This window comes from Salmo trutta, chromosome 12, assembly GCF_901001165.1.
Source record: "Salmo trutta chromosome 12, fSalTru1.1, whole genome shotgun sequence".
NCBI lineage: Eukaryota > Metazoa > Chordata > Actinopteri > Salmoniformes > Salmonidae > Salmo > Salmo trutta.
Genome location: NC_042968.1, coordinates 7,606,697 through 7,623,912, shown reverse-complemented (window position 1 = coordinate 7,623,912; position 17,216 = coordinate 7,606,697). Strand labels below are relative to the sequence as shown.

Sequence of the window (17,216 nt, the reverse complement as noted above, 5' to 3'; positions counted from 1 at the left end):
TAACATTGACCATGTATTCATCAACCGAGGGAGAAAGTAAAGAATATATGAACAGAACAGAGACCGGTTTAAAAATATGTTTATTTACCATTTTATATACAAGGACATCTGAGCTGAATTTAATGCTTAAAGTCCATTCCTTATACATTAAGTTCCAATTTCAATTACGTGATTTGCCTAAGGTAGGAAGCCATCGCATACATTCACCCCTTACAGTTGAATCACATACAATTCAGCTTTTTAAGGGTAACAGTTAACATGTACAACGTGCAAAATTGTAATCTTACCAATTTTACACATACAAAAACAGTTAATCTACAATACTTTTCAAAAGAAAATTCTCTTTTAGTCATTAAAGTCCCGCTGTCACATATTAATGTCATCCCGGTGATCTGAGGTTAAGTTGTTGTTCTTCTCCATGGCACGTTGATGATGCAATGGGACTTCAATACAACTTCTCTTTGAGAAATGTTGAAATACAGCATATTAGATTTTGGCAAACAACCCTTCAAAACCTAAATAAGACAAGACTGTTTCACTATTTAGACACAGAAAGCACCCCTTACCAGTTTAATACCTACTGGTGATCCCTAATCATAAATCCATACATAAACCAGTATCAAAAGTACGCTGTAGTATTACACAGTAATACCTGGCATATTGTGTCTCAAAGCCCCAGGGTTAAGAGTATTTACCATGGCTGGTCTCTCCATCAGAGTTATATTTGGAGCTAGCTGTGCTCACGGTGACACGCAGCTGTTTCTGTATGGAGTTTCCACACCACATTCACATACTTTGTCTCCCCCTGTAGAAATGGAATAAACCAGGGCTTCCGAAACACAGTCCCTCGGGGCCCCAATAGGGTGCACGTTTTGGTTTTTGTCCTAGCACTACACAGCTGATTCAAATGATCAACTAATCGTCAAGCTTTGATAATTGGAATCAGCTGTGTAGTGCAAAAACCAAAACGTGCACCGAGTTTGGGAAACGCTGGAATAACCCATGGACTAGTTTTGGATTAAATCATTTGGAGACATCACATACCCTAAAACATTTTTTTAAAAATCACTCAACCTACAAAAAATATGACAGTCAGACCATAGAAAACCATGCAGACACGCACAGACACACACGGGTTGTATAGCAGCATAGTCTTTAGGTATCCTCAGTGGTGACTTCCAGCTTCCTCTGAGGGATGTAAACGGTTTTAGCTCCCGCCGGCGCCGTGTGTCCGTGGCTGGTGGTTACCACGGTAGCCAGCGGGGAGAGGGAGACAGGAGTGTGGAAGAAACTGTGCTGGGCGAGGGCCGTCCCTTTGGGTGTGGTCACCTGAAGAGGAGGAGAAATAGACAACGACAGAGAAGTTAGCAGATGTTTGCAATCAACATTACACCTCGTTTATATAAATCAGTGAGGCTATTTACACAAGCACTGAACCAGCAGCACACCATTATCAATTAGGGAGGGGTTTGACTTTGACTGTTTGTATGTGTGTTAAGCTTTTTGGGGTTTGAGGCTGTGTGTGTGTGTATGCTGTGTGACCCAGTGTTTGTGTAACAGTGTTTGTGTGGATGTATGTATGCATGCATCTCACCTGCTGTAGGCTGATTAGCGTGAGTGGTTGCCCGCCTGGGCCGGTCATCTGGTGTTGGACTGGCACGGGGGACATGGGCTTAACGAAGACCATGCTGCCCCTCTGATGCAGGCCCAGGTGGGGAGGCAGGGGCACGGAGCTGGGGTGCTCCGGGGTTTGGGCAGTACCAGGGCTGTAAGCGGCAGCGGGTACAGAGCCAGGCCCAGGGATGAGGCCCAGGTTCTGCAGGGTAAAGTTGAGGATGGCAGGGCTGGGGCTGTGGAAGCGGTGCCCCGGAGCAGAGAAGGGCGAGGCGGGGGGAGGCCTGTGGAAGGGGAGGCCTGTGGGGGTGAACTCCTGGATCGGGGGTGGTCTAGAGCCTGGGAAGGAGAGGGAAGACATGTTAACCTGTTATGGCTTGAATCCCGTTAGCGGATCGATATGACGACAGCCAGTGAAAGTGCACGGCGGCAAATTCAAAACAACAAAAATCTCATAATTCAAATTTCTCAAACATACAAGTATTATACACCATTTTAAAGATTCTCCTTAATCTAACCACAGTGTCCGATTTCAAAAAGGCTTTACGGCGAAAGCAAAACATTAGATTATGTTAGGTCATAAACTTCACAAGAAAATCCACACAGCCATTTTCCAAGCAAGGACATGCATCACAAAAACCAAAAGTTCAGCTAAAATATTCACTAACCTTTGATGATCTTCATCAGATGACACTCCTAGGACATCATGTTATACAATACATGTATGTTTTGCTCAATAAAGTTCATATATCCAAAAACAGCATTTTACATTGGCGCGTGATGTTCAGAAAATGTATTCCAACCAAAACACTCCGGTGAATATGCACATCAATTTACAAAAATACTCATCATAAACGTTGATATAATTTACAACAGTTATTGAAAGAATTATAGATACACTACTCCTTGATGCAACCGCTTTGTCAGATTTCAAAATAACTTTACGGAGAAAGCACATCATTCAATATTCTAAGTACATAGCTCAGCCATCGAAGCAAGCTATACAGCTACCCGCCAAGTTCTGGCATCAACAAAACTCTGAATTAGTATTACAAATATTCTCTTACCTTTGCTGATCTTCGTCAGAATGCACTCCGAGGACTCCTACTTCCACAAGAAATGTTAGTTTTGTTCGAAATACTCCATATTTATATCCAAATACCTCCGTTTTGTTTGTGCGTACAGATCACTATCCAAAAGGCATAACGCGTGAGCGTAAAATAAGAGACAAAAAGTCAAATAGTTCCATTACCGTTCGTAGAAACATGTCAAATGATATTTACAATCAATCCTTAGGGCCTTTTAAAAATAAAACGTAGATAATATTCCAACCGGACAATAGCGTATTCATTACAGAAGAAAAAGAATGAGTGGCGCGCCAGTGTGGGCGCGCCAGCGTGAATGCGCAGTAAACAACTCACTGCTCCCAGGCAGTCCACTGATAGACTGAGCTCCTATTCTCTGCCCAGTAACAGGAGACGCATGAAACACGTTTCTAAAGGCTGTTGACAGCCAATGGAAGCCATAGGAAGTGCAAAATGACCCCACAGACATTGTAGTTTGAATAGAGAGTAGATAGAACTACAAATCACTTCCTGGTTGAATTTATTCCGGTTTTTGCCTGCCATATGAGTTCTGTTATACTCACAGACATCATTCAAACAGTTTTAGAAACTTCAGAGTGTTTTCTATCCAAATCTACTAATAATATGCATATCTTAGTTTCTGGGAGTGAGTACGAGGCAATTTACTCTGGGCACGTCAGTCATCCAAGCGACTCAATACTGCCACCATCCGTAAGAAGTTCATTACAGTCATAAGATACAGATTTCCAATTTAAGTGATCTGATACAGTATGCATTACTCAAGTCCTCAGATTTTATTTATTTTTTACTAAAAGACATAGTTCAAATTTGCGTTAGTGTGTGTACTGACTGCGAATAAATGTTAAAGGTATGTATACCTGCAGTGGGTGTGTGGTAGATGTTGTAGGTGGGTGTGGAGGCTTTGCTGCTCTCGGTGTTGTGGATGTCTTTGTAGCTGAAGAGGGACTGCTGGGAGATAGGGATCAGGTAGCCAGTGGGGATCAGAGTCTGGAACACACACACACACACACACACACACACACACACACACACAGAGAGAGAGAGTCATTAACACAGCATTATGGATGTAACGACTCACCGATACGCATCGGTCCCAGATTCAAATGCTTAAGAATAAAAGTGCATCGGTACGTAGACCGATCCAAATGTAGCATGCATTGCTCAGAAAAATCGATTCAAACGTTATTAATCACTGGTCCAAAAACATTTTTTTTGGGGGGGGGGGGGGCTCTTTCAACCTTCAGAAAACCTCTTATCTTTTGGGTTGAACTGCATGTAACTCTGTTGACAGTCATTGATCGACAAGTCATTTTGCATGCCGAACAACTCCAGGCAATATCCGTAGCCTAGTCAAACGTGCTTCACGTGCTGAGTCACTTGCGTGGCGCCTTCAGCGTTGAAATACTAAAATGGCTTGTGTGATATTAAGATTGTGACAACCTATGTGATTTGCTAGGTTATTGTTACCTGTGCAATGTTGAAAATAGTGTTTTACTGGAATGAAAGTAAGCTACCAGAGACAACTCTCACCTGGCTATACCTGCTGAAAGGGCCTTACAATAGATTTAATTAGGATTATTCAGGTTCACCATCAGCAATACTTTTGGTAGATTTGCTTTAAACAATCAGTATGTCAAACATTAGGAACACCTTCCAAATAGAGTTGCACCCCCCCCATTTTGCCCTCAAAACAGCCTCAATTCCTCAGGGCATGGACTTTCAACAATGTGTCGAAAGCGTTTCACAGGGATGCTGGCCCATGTTGACCTCAATGCATTCTTGATACACACAGGAAACTGTTGAGCTTGAAAAACCCAGCAGCGTTGCAGTTCTTGACACAAATTGTGTGCCTGTCACCTACTACCATACCCCGTTTAAGGGCACTTAAATATTTTGTCTTGCCCATTCACTCTCTGAGTGGCACACATACACAATCCATGTCTCAAGGCTTACAAATCCTTCTTTAAAAATCGGTCTCCTCCCGTTCATCTACAGTGATTGAAGTGGATTTAACAAGTGACATCATTAAGGGATCATAGCTTGCACCTGATCAGTCTGTCATGGAAAGAGCAGGTGTCCTTATTGTTTCACATACTCAGTGTATATGGTCATTTTAAAAAATGTATATACAGGGTAAGATTGCTATTTTCATAACGAGGACAGGAATCACATTTTTTTGCGTTCTTTTTTTTATTTATTTTTTTACCTTAAGTAAAGCATATGGACTTGAGTAATGCATACTGTATCAGATGACTTCAATTGGAAATCGGTATCTTATGACTGTAATTAACATGTCTTCCCTCTCCTTCCCAGGCTCTAGACCACCCCTGATCCAGGAGTTCACCCCCACCAGCCTCTCCTTCCACAGGCCTCCCCCCGCCTCGCCCTTCTCTGCCCAGGGGCACCGCTTCCACAGTCCTGCCCAAAGCGAGAGAAAATCACTCTGTAAATGGGGGCGAAATACATTCCAAAGTTGTGAAATATATTCAATATATCCCCAACCGTGAAGCACAGGGGTGGCAGCCTCATGTTGTGGGGGTGCTTTGATGCAGGAGGGACTGGTGCACGTCACAAAATAGATGGCATCATGAGGTCAGGAAAGTTATGTGGATATATTGAAGCAACATCTCAAAACATCAGTCAGGAAGTTAAAGCTTGGTCACAAATGGGTCTTCCAAATGAACAATGACCCCAAGCATATTTCCAAAGTTGTGGTAAAATGGCTTAAGGACAACAATGTCAATGTATTGGAGTGGCCATCACAAAGACCTGACCTCAATCCTTGGGCTGGGCGATATGGCAAATAAATTATCCCGATATCTAAATATTTTTTCATTTGATAACAATAATTATCATGATATTAATCCAATAATATTTAAAAAGGTGGATATCTGCTTCAAACTCAAGAATGCCTGAACAAACCGTGGTTAGAGCGTTGGGCCAGTAACCGAAAGGTTGCTAGATCGAATCCCTGAGCTGACAAGGTAAAAATCTGTCGTTCTACCCCTGAACAAGGCAGTTAACCCACTGTTCCCTGATAGGCCGTCATTGTAAATAAGAAGTTGTTCTTAACTGACTTGCCTACTTTAAAAAATATATATAATTATTTATTTAACGTGAGCTACACATAAAATTATACTTGAAGGAAAATTGTTCCATGTTTGTGGTCAGGGAGCACGTACCTGGGGTCAATTAAATTGATAAGCCTCTTGAAACCTTCCTTTTTGACTGTGCTAACTGGTAGCATGTCCTTAGCAATGCAATGCATAATAGCATTTGTGATGTCTTTGTCTTTTCAATGTTTGCTTGTAGGGCATAAACGCTGTCAGTGTTGACTGCGTCGGGCAAAAATCCCTAGATTGGCTGGTGCTTGAGGGGCGTTCATCAATACCGTGGCGCAAACGCAAACTTCCTGCATGTTCCAAAGAGTGATTTTGCTTCAGATGTTGAAAAAGGTTTGTCGTATTACCAGACTTCGTAGCCACCTGTCTACGGCACAATTTGCACCGAACATTGCTCTGCTCTTTGTCGGACTTGAAAAAGCCAAACCACTTCCAAATTACTGAAACAGTTTAACCCTTTTAATCAATAATTTCTTTGTTGGAAGCTGCTCCTTCTCCATGGCGATCACTGCCACTGTTTTCGCCTACATGACTCATTTTTCGTGGTTAATAGTGGCTACTCCATCACTCGAGGTGCTGAGTGGTTTTTAGTGGGCGTATACCTCTCCACGTGCATATTGTCACTTCTCCGCACGTTCCTGCTGCATCACAGAGGTGAAATGATTCTTCTATAGTGACATTGTCGAAAATGAATCGAAAAGTTTTTATATCGTTATTGAGGGAAGTAATTACCTCAATTATTGATATAAATCATTTTATTATTCTGACATTTCACATTCTTAAAATAAAGTGGTGATCCTAACTGACCTATGACAGGGAATTCTTACTAGGATTGAATGTCAGGAATTGTGAAAAACTGAGTTTAAATGTATTTGGCTAAGGTGTATGTAAACTTCCGACTTAAACTGTATCTATCTCAATGACCTTGCACATTGATCTGGTACCGGTACCCTCTGTATAGCTCCATTCTTGTGTATTTTATTCCTCGTGTTACTAGTTTTAAACTTAATATCGTTGGGAAGGGCTCGTAAGCAAGCATTTCACGGTAAAGACTACACCTGTTGTATTCGGCGCAGGTGACACTTACATTTTTTTATTTTTATATGAATGTGTTTATGCAACAAATGGTTGTGCATCGAATCGTATCGCATCGATTTGTTCTCTAATCAAACTGAATCGCAAAGAATCGTTTCAAACTAAAACGTATTGTTCCTGTATCGTTTTGGGGCACATGTACCTGGATACCTATCGAATCTTCTTGAAAGGGAGAGATGCACATCCGTACACATCATCCAAAGATACTATACACACACAGCATCTAAAGCCAAGTGTTTTCTGTTAACACCAGTATCTTTCCTTTAGCTATGTGTGTTGTTTTACTTTGTGTTGTGTGTTTACCTCTGTGTGTAGGTGTTGGGGGGTCAGTGGAACAGCTCTGACCGGCGTGAGCCCTGCCTCGCTGTCTGAGGTCGCGACCTTCTCCTCCTCCAGGAAGGTCTCCAGGTTCTGCTCCAGTGTCTGATTGGCTGCGGCGGCCACTGAGCTCCCAGGTGTGTTGACGAACTCGGGGTCCAGGTGGAGGGCTCGGGGCGAGGGACGGTTGGAGAGGAGTCCCCCGCGACGCGCCTTCAGACGAGCCTGGAGGATCTCACACAGCTTAGGAGACGTGTCCTGGAGGAGAGCAGAGAGGTGGGTTAGCTTCGTTTAACCGGTGCTATTACTATTTATCAGGCCTCTTTATTTGTATGACATTGCCAAAGTTCTCTGCTAGGTGACATGTCACCTCACATTCTGGTCAAAGTAGGTACAACTGAGCTGCATAGAGGCAGCGTGTAAAGAATAAAGAACAGGTCTTACCCTGGTGCTGGGGTCAATCCTCTTGGCCTTGAAGGGGCTTTCCTCGGAGGGTCTCTCTGAACACACACGTTTTAGTGCCGAGGGGCTGCTGGTTGGCAGGTTGTTCGTAGCAGGCGAGTGGCCGTGCACTGTGACATCACTCGGGCTCCGCCCCGTCTTATCCTCGAAGGTCATGGAGCGCACAGCGAGGCTGGTTGGCTGAGGCCTGGTTAGGGGGTGTGGCCTGAAGGAGGAGTGGTGCATGTAGATGGCGTAGGGTCCGCCTCCCTGGAGTTGGGGCAGCAGCACAGGGATGAGGGGTGAACACTGGGCAGGGTGGAAGGACATTGCCCCAGTAGGTTGGGGGGTGAACTGTGCCTGTGGGGTGAGGTGGACAGTGCTGGCACGGGGTTCTGTGGGTGTTAATACTGGCGGCTGGGGAGCTACTGGCTTTTTAGCAGCTCTCTGTTCATGATCTGGCAATGCCTCAGTCACAGTAACTGCAGGCTTAGGTGTCCTGTCAACAACCCTGGAACGAGACAACGCATTGTAACATCTGATGGTCTGAGTTGATGTTAACAAGGAAATGTAGGACATTTCTGGTTTATTTAGAAGACTAAAGGATACGATACTGCAATGAGAATCAGGCAGCACTTACTCGTTTGATTGCTGGTCAAGCTGGATCTTACAGATTGCCGCTAGTTGAGCCATTTTGGTGGGAAAGAACTCGCTGCTCGAGGAATCATCTGAAAAGAAAAACAGAAGCTAATCTAGACACCCAACTCTCACTTAAAAACATCTGAATACTACATCTCCCAGACTCTACATCTCCCAGACTCTACTGAGTCTAGATATCTCCCAGGACTTACTCTTGACAGGGCTGGTGGGGGCTGAGTTGATCTTGCGCCGGTCTTCCTGGATGCTCTTGGCCAGTTTGATGAGGGAGGGGTGACGGGTGAAGCTGCGTTTGCTCCCCGGAGAGGAGAAGAGATTTTTGGCACAGTTGTCAACGGAGGTACGAGACTCAAGTGTCCTCTTGGCAGTGGCTGTAGTGGCAGTGGTCTCTATGTTTGAATTGAAACACAAGAAGACAAGATTTAGTCTGGTGAACTGGGAGAGGCAGGTTGGACACCATTACAGGTTAAATGGTAACATAGGTTCTGACTTAAAGCTCATATAAACCACTAAGTTGTATAACAAAGGTTCAGCATAGCTTCAATGGCACAGGGTACTTCTATATCATGTAGAAATCGAGGACATGTGATGCCTGTAAAAAGCCTTGCGATAGTGTCATTATGTATGGTAACCCCTTCAAGTGAAGTATTATTGGGAAGATGGTGTGTTCTGATAAGTACTTACCCTTCACACTGGGGAAGTCCTCAGGGCCGGTCCATTCAAAGGCTGGCTTCCTGCCTCTTTCCTCTGTCACGTGGACCTTCTCGATCAGCTTCAGGCTCCGCAGCACGTTGGCTATATCATACAGCCTGCGGACCTTAGCTGCAAACACGCACACACATTCAAACATTAGACTCCTCGTCACCAGATAAAGACCGTACTGTCTTCGGGGTGCAGAATCGTAGTTATTGCGCCAACTACACACTCAACTTTTATGATAAAGCTTGTGTATCCTAGCTAGAAATGTGCTGAAAGAACACAGGATGTGCCAGAGACATGAAGGACTGCTTTGCCCATATGGACTCAACACTCACTCTTGAACTTGCTCTTGTCCTGATCAACCACCTGGTCCTCTCCAATGAGGATCCTGGCAGCCACCTCCAAACTGACCACCCGAGGTGTGGACACTAGGAACAACATGACAAACTTCTGGCTCATCACCCTCAGAGACTTGTCCTTCCTGCTGTTCACTGAGGCTGGAGAGAACACAGGGGAATAGTAGCGCGTTTATTACATTGCCAAGACCATGGTCACTCAGTTCAGCCCACTAAAATAAGAAATATCTACAGTGAAAACTTTTTTTCTACAAAAGCCTGGCAGTACAGGATCAATCAATTGCATGCTACATATTACGAACGATTGTATGAATAGCTCTTAATCAAATGAGGTTCATCCTGGCCTCTCACCTGCTTTAAACTCCACCCCAGGAAGCTCCACGAAGAACATCTCCTTCTGGCCCTGTTCTCCTCCCTCCACTTCCCCCGCCTCCTCGTTCTCCTTCTCCTCGCTGTCCGAGTCAAACTCCTTTTCCAGGCTGCGCTGGCGGATCTGCTGCATCTGTTGCCCGTAGCGGTGCTCCTCGCCCACCTGCCGCAACTTGGCCAGGGTCTGTGGCAGGTTAGCGCGCCCGTGCCACGTGTAGCGATTCTTGGCTAGCCGGCTGACAATGTGCAGGCTCTCCAGCACATTCATGATGTCATAGATGCGCCTGCGCTCCACATCTGTTTGGACAGAGAAGAGAGAATGCGAGTTGAATAAACAGGAGTAAAGTGGTCTTGTTTGTGTACGGCCTGTTTAGTTTGTAACTGCTTATTTACAGCATCAGCATATAAGGCCTAAGCTTAGGGAATACATGCTGTATTTATCGCATTCTTCAAAAAACTAAATTTGAAAATGTAAGGGTAATATAGCTTGACTATTCTGAGAAAAAAATGAAATGGGAATAAAGACAGGGGAGAGAGAGAAGTAAAACAGGACGTACTAAGCTCTGTGGCAACATCATCCAGACTGATGTCGTTGTTGAGTGCAGGGTTGGGGTAGTCGGGGTAGCGGGCAAGGAACTTGTGACAGAGCAAACCCAGACTCTTCTCTTTTCTGCTGATCTGTTTCTCCCCTTCCTCTCCAAGCTCAGGGTCCTATGGGTGAAAAGGAAATAGATCAAACAGGCAATCAATACATTTCTAAGGTCTTAGCTGCAGACTCATTCATGTGTGTAAGTGGGTATGTATTATTTTACCATGGCATCCCCTCCTTCAGGGTCCATACACAGCTCTTTCTCTCTGTTCCTGATCTCAGGGCTGGCAGCGCTGATCAGCATTTTCAAATTGGAGGTTGGAGTCCAAGGCTCACCAGCCCCAGTTTCCTTTCCTTTAGTTGGGGTTGTAAGGGGTCCCATGTTGGATTGAATCTCTGTTAGCATAGTACTTTGGGTAGATACTTTCCTTGGTGTTGTTGTCAGTGCTTGTGGCTCTGCAAAGACATTACCCTGTTGGACAAAGTCATTAAATAGCAGAGTATTTAAGGATGTCATGGTTAGAGTTAGTTATGTAAGAGTCAGTCAAATGCCCTTGAACATACCTTAAACAGAATCTGCTATACAGCATATGAACTACTATATAAACACTAAGATAGGAACCTGGATTTAAAAAAACAACAGAAACATGTAAGTTTGCTAGCAATTACTAACCTTGTGGTTAGAGGTGGTGGTTTGTGTTTTATGGCTCAGATTCTCTGACTCGGGTAAAGTGCTCGACATTTTCCACCTAAATTTCAATCAAACACAGTATGTAAGACTGATATTTGCCTACAAAAAAAGCAGTGTCTAGCTAGTTAGACCAATAACAGTTAACATTAGCAAGCTGATCTATGTATTTAATTCACTTAAATCTAAAGTTTCACAAAATGTTATAGGTTCAGTTCCCGTTTCTTAACCGCATTAATATGTATTCGGCGTTAACATACTATTGATATAGCTAGCGGCTACGCCTCTAATTCAATCACATTTACCAAATAATACCGTGCCTCTTGGTTGATTACCTATACGAATCTTAAAAATCGAATCGAATCAAAATATCACAGTTAATGCTTGGCGGTAAATGACATACACTCTATCGAATGAGCAAGCGAAATGGCTTCAACGATACGCCTATTTTGCGGCGAGTAACCAATAAGAATGAAGCGGGAAATGACCTCAAGGAAATTCGGACCGTCCCGCGCAGGTAAATGTTTTTTTAAATCTTGGCGCGGAAGGTCCAGACACATTCCAATGACACAACCCGGAACATTGAAATGTGAAACGCGTGGATAACTTGTGATATTTGACATAACTTATAGTGCACGAAAGCAAGTCCGCATGAATAAATTAGTGTCATTTTTTGTTGTTGTTAGAAGTTAATAAAAAGGATGGCAAAACAAAAGTGTATCGCTTGCCAACTAGTTTGTTAGCCAGCTAATGAGCTATTGCGCGCGCGGGTTAATGTCACCGCCGCACGGGTTTCTAACCAGCTGGCTCGTTAGCTATTGCTACGTCTTCCAAAAACAACTACATTTTTTTTGCTAGCTACAAGTCACAAATACGCGCCTTAATGCACATTAAATTTACATGAGATCCCATGCAATGTGGATAGCAATAGTTAGCTGACCAGCAAGCCACGTACAGTAAGGCGCGGGTTAACTCTATGACTCCCAACAAATGGTGTAAAGTACAGTAGCTCGCTAAAGGTGGTGAATAAGATCCGACTGACAATCAGTCCCAATAAAGGGAAATGAAGACCACAAATATATGTAGTTACTTACCCTATAGCACAGGTTACATTTGTGCACCTCTCAAACTCTTGTTTGCATCCCCTTGAAAAGTCAAGCAGCTAAAGGCATCGGTGATAAAAGTGTGCTGGCTGACAAAACAATCCTAATATCTGGAAACATTTAGAAATGTTGTAAATGTCCCCATGCAATTTCGGGGAACCAGGCGGTCAGCTAATTCACACTAAAGGTATAAAATGGGAGACAAAATGACTTTTGTCCTGTAGTTATACCCAAGTGAATAAAATCCGTTTATTTCAGGACCATTTCATTTGTCCCGCCTAGTTTGACGGATTCAGCACTTTCGTCACCGGATAGAGCCAACCACCTCCGTGTGCAACTACTCCCACGACTTGTACATAAACGCTACATGGATATCTCGCCAGAAAAAAAAACTCAATTACATTTTGTGCAATATTTTTTGCAAACGTTAAATGTGGCTACGTCTATTTCAACAGCTTCCCGTAGTTTATTTTTTCTCTCATTTTGGCGAAGAAGAAAAAAAACGAATGTTACAGCAGAGGTGGCTGTTGGAAGGATCTATTTTGCAGGACAGGCTCATTAGAATAGCTGGAATGTTTTCTAGAACGGTGTGAAACACCTCAGACATATGGAAACCACATGTTTTGACTCCGTTCCATGTTTTCCTATTCCAGCCGTTATAATGAGTCCGTCCTTCTATAGCTGCTGCCACCAACCTCCTCTGATATAAGTACCCACAGTAAACTTATATAACAGTACCATATCGGTGTAGCCATTCTGTAAAATCTTACCATATCATACAAACATGAAATACATGCATACTAGCAGAAGGTAACATGCTGTTTTAATTTGGTGGAGATAAAAATGAATGAAATACAAGTAAAAGTATATCATACATATATCTCCATAAAATACTACAACTTATTTCAACAATGTAATTTTGAACGGTTCATTGGGATTGGTGTTTTATGTTGTGCGTTGACTCCGATTTGGCACAGATTTGCTCTGGGCGTGAGACATTCGATACAATGTCGCTAGATGGCACCAAAATCATTCTTTCTGTAAGTATCCATGGAAACGGATGGCGCAGGGGAGCTGGCGGAGAAAACGCTGGGCGCACTCGTCAGTGACGTGATGTTATCGATTGAAGGAGAGAGTGGGACCTTTGCTGAGGAAAGCGAAGCATGCACTGGCTGTTCAAGAAGGAAAGGGAAAGAAGCGAAGGTAACGTTAAGCGAGCGATGTGCTGCAGGGAGCATTTCGTCCTTGAAGGGGAACATTACATTCGTTGCTGCTGCTGATGTGTTGGGTGAGTAGCTACTTCCCACCCTTTACTTAAATCCACTCTATTCTTAGGATTTTAAGTTAGGTTACGTCTATTTCAAAAGCTTTCCATAGTTTATTTTCCACCTTTAATTTTGGTGAGCGACCCCATGTCAGAGCAAAGGAAATGCAGCACCTGCCTTAGCAGAATATCTGCAGGGTGATATACCATCATCCATATTGCCTCTTGCATGCTTATTATTTGGAAATGTATGTGCAGAAATTGTTGAGGGCTTGCTTTGCATAACTGATTTAGCTACAATCGTTAGTTTAATACACTATGTAACTATTGCATGCGGCTCATGCTACGCCCAATGCACCTGCCTAATACAACTCTCGCTGTTGGTTTTCATGAAGCTCCAGCCCGAGAACCTGCCATTTCATCCAGAAATTCTGAAAACTCATGCATTATGTTTATTTTTATATAACATTCTCAGGTAGCCAGCCTACACCTCAAGTTAGTAGCCTACTAGCCTTATTTGAGTTCTTGTTAGCAATTTATGCAGTTACATTCAATGTCGTATACGTATACATTCATATCATTGACACTTTATTGTCTGAGATTATTGTGTATTCTTCAAAACCAATTACAACTTTAAGCAGTAATTTATTGCATGTAGCCTATACATTTGCAAGTAACATAACATGGGAAACTTTGATGGGGTGAGGGCCACAAAAACATCTGAACTAATCACAAGTGTCCACAGTGACTCGCAGGTCTGTGTACCTACATTCATACCCACACATGCAGAGAGAAAAAAAGTTTTAGTGAATTTCCTGCAATTCTACATATTTTGCAATGGGGTGTAGAGAAAATGTTGCAGTTTTAAAGCAAGCTTTCTGCAATTCTACATATTTTGCCATGGGGCTGAGAGAAGATTTTGCAATTTTACAACTAATTTCATACAATTCTACTCATTTTGCCAATTCAACCATGATTACTACACTTTTACATAGCTGGCTACACTAATTTACCAATCAATTTTTTTTTGCTGACATGCTAATTGACTGACTGACTGTCATTGATGGACATAAAAATAACCATATTTTGAAATGGTACATTGTGTATTCTACTATTCTGAGACCCCGACTGAGTTCCTAAATATTGTTGCATGCTGTTGTCTAATTGGTAGCTTGGTTAAACATATCTATTTTTTTACCCATCCAGTTGTGCAAATGGAATAGTTTGGTGACTATCACAGGTTAATCCAGCAGACGTTACAGGGCTCTTGATTTTGCAATGGAGGAATGTTGGCCCCGTGGGAATAGGGAGCCATGATCATATCCAGGGAGAAGATTAGAGGTTTTCACTCTGGGTGAAAGCTTGAGGAGAGAGGGCCACCATGGTTGTGGAGCTCCGGATATCAGGACCCCTGCCTATCCCCTGATGCCCAGTCTGGGTCAGCCTCAGTGGGCTCAAAACTGCAGCTGAGAGCCATGGAGTGACAACATAACTCACTGAGCTAGCTCCACCCAGGACATACCCCCATGAGATAGGTTGTTGGGTGTTTTCTTTTCTCCCACAAAGATTTTGGACCAATAGTGATTTTGGATGAAAGAGTGGGGGGTTTGAATGACTTTGGAATAAGCAATTCTCTTTGTTTCTGGGAGAGGATATTTGGTTGGATATTTTTTAACAAAGAAGGGACTGTTGGATATTGTAGAAGGGCGAGAAAATGGAATCAGGAGCAGAGGCATCCCCGCAGCAGCACCAGAGGAGGAAACCTGTGATGCACGGTCTGGAAGACCAGAAACGGGTGAGTGACCAAACCTCTCTTTCCTCCCAATCTCCTATTCAGATCTCTGCTAATTGTTTATACCTTTGACTTGAGCTCAGAGGAAGTCATGAGAAAATCTCTGAGAAGAAATACCAAAAAAATCAGTATGTGCATTGTTGGGTAGAAACCATGAAGAAATTGTGATTTCTGAGTCTGAACATGCACATGTCAATCTTATGAAAGTTTTGATGTTTGTATCCTAGAATGTTGCTTGTATCCTGATCCTGCAAAGGAAAAATGATACAGCATCCAATGATAGTGATGGGGGGAAAAAACATTACAGTTACATATGATGATATTTTTTTTGACGATATATAGTATCGTTTTGACAATATCGTATTTTTCCTTCATAACTTGTTCTCCAATTTGTTTTCAGCACTTTTATTTCCATTACTGATCTTTATCTCAAGGTTCTCATTTCTGCAGCAGACATATGGCGAGCAATATGTTTGGACCATGGAATAGCAATAAAATCACAGTATTGAATCAGAATACTACAGTGCCTTCAGAAAGTATTCATACCCCTTGACTTTTTGAATTTAAAATGGATTAAATTGATAAAATACATGTGTCAATGGCCTACACACAATACCCCATAATGTCAATGTGGAATTGTGTTTTTAGAATTTTTTACAAATTAATTAAAAATGAAAAGCTGAAATGTCAGTATTCAACCCCTTTATTACAGCCAGCCTAAATAAGTTCAGGAGTAAAAATGTGCTTAACAAGTCACATAATAAATTGCATGGACTCACTCTGTGTGCAATACTAGTGTTTAAATTGACATTTCTATGACTACAGTACCAGTCAAAACTTTGGACACACTCACACTCATTTCAGGGTTTTTCTTTATTTGTACTATTTTCTACATTGTAGAACAGTAGTGAAGACATCAAAACTATGAAATAACACATGGAATCATGTAGTAACCAAAAAAGTGTTAAACAAATCAAAATATATTTTATATTTGAGATTCTTCAAAGTAGCTATCCTTTGCATTGATGACAGCTTTGCACACTCTTGGCATTTTCTCAACCAGCTTCATGAGGTCGTCACCTGGAATGCATTTCAATTAACAGGTGTGCCTTGTTAATTTGTGGAATTTCTTAATGTGTTTGAGCTTTAGTTGAGTTGTGACAAGGTAGGGGTGGTATACAGAAGATAGCCCTATTTGGTAAAAGACCAAGTCCATATTATGGCAAGAACAGCTCAAATAAGCAAAGAGAAACGACAGTCCATCATTACTTTAATAAGACATGAAGGTCAGTCAATTCGTTTGTTCAAGTGCAGTCACAAAAACCATAAAGCGCAATGATGAAACTGGCTCTTTTGAGGACCGCCACAGGAAAGGAAGGCCCAGAGTTACCTCTGCTGCAGAGGATAAGTTCATCAGAGTTAACTGCACTTCAGATTGCAGCCCAAATAAATGCTTCAGAGTTCAAGTAACAGACACATCTCAACATCAACTGTTCAGAGGAGACTGGGTGAATCAGACCTTCATGGTCGAATTGCTGCAAAGAAACCACTACTAAAGGACATCAGTAAGAAGAAGAGGCTTGCTTGGGCCAAGGACACGAGCAATGGACATTAGACCGGTGGAAATCTGTCCTTTGGTCTGATGAGTCCAATCTTGAGATTTTTGGTTCCAACCGCTGTGTCTTTGTGAGACGCAGGGTAGGTGAATGGATGATCTCAGCATGTGTGGTTCCCACCGTGAAGCATGGAGGAGGTGTGAGGGTGTGGGGGTGCTTTGATGGTGACATTGTTTGTGATTTATTTAGAATTCAAGGCACACTTATCTAGCATGGCTACCACAGCATTCTGCAGCGATATGCCATCCCATCTGGTTTGCGCTTAGTGGGACAATCATTTGTTTTTCAACAGGACAATGACCCAACACACCTCCAGGCTGTGTAAGGGCTATTTTACCAAGGAGGAGAGTGATGGAGTGCTGCATCAGATGACCTGGCCTCTACAAT

At 42.7% G+C, this 17,216-nt stretch overlaps 1 protein-coding gene across 2 annotated transcripts; it reads right to left on the bottom strand.

Moving 5' to 3' along the window:
* Positions 1-63: 63 nt before the first annotated feature.
* LOC115202846 (transcription factor E2F8) lies at positions 64-12,473 on the bottom strand. 2 transcript variants are annotated; one of them, XM_029766919.1, is made up of 14 exons: positions 12,149-12,473; positions 11,040-11,115; positions 10,590-10,838; positions 10,335-10,488; positions 9,760-10,074; positions 9,388-9,549; positions 9,038-9,175; positions 8,548-8,742; positions 8,337-8,424; positions 7,700-8,207; positions 7,241-7,513; positions 3,578-3,707; positions 1,595-1,953; positions 64-1,329 (listed from the first exon to the last, which is right to left on the bottom strand). In XM_029766919.1, the coding sequence occupies exons 2-14, from the start codon at positions 11,106-11,108 to the stop codon at positions 1,156-1,158; spliced, it is 2,814 nt and encodes a 937-aa protein (XP_029622779.1). In that variant the 5' UTR covers positions 11,109-11,115; positions 12,149-12,473; the 3' UTR covers positions 64-1,155. The 2 variants fall into 2 exon arrangements, with proteins under 2 accessions (XP_029622779.1, XP_029622780.1); XM_029766920.1 differs by lacking the exon at positions 12,149-12,473 and adding an exon at positions 11,360-11,780.
* Positions 12,474-17,216: the final 4,743 nt, after the last annotated feature.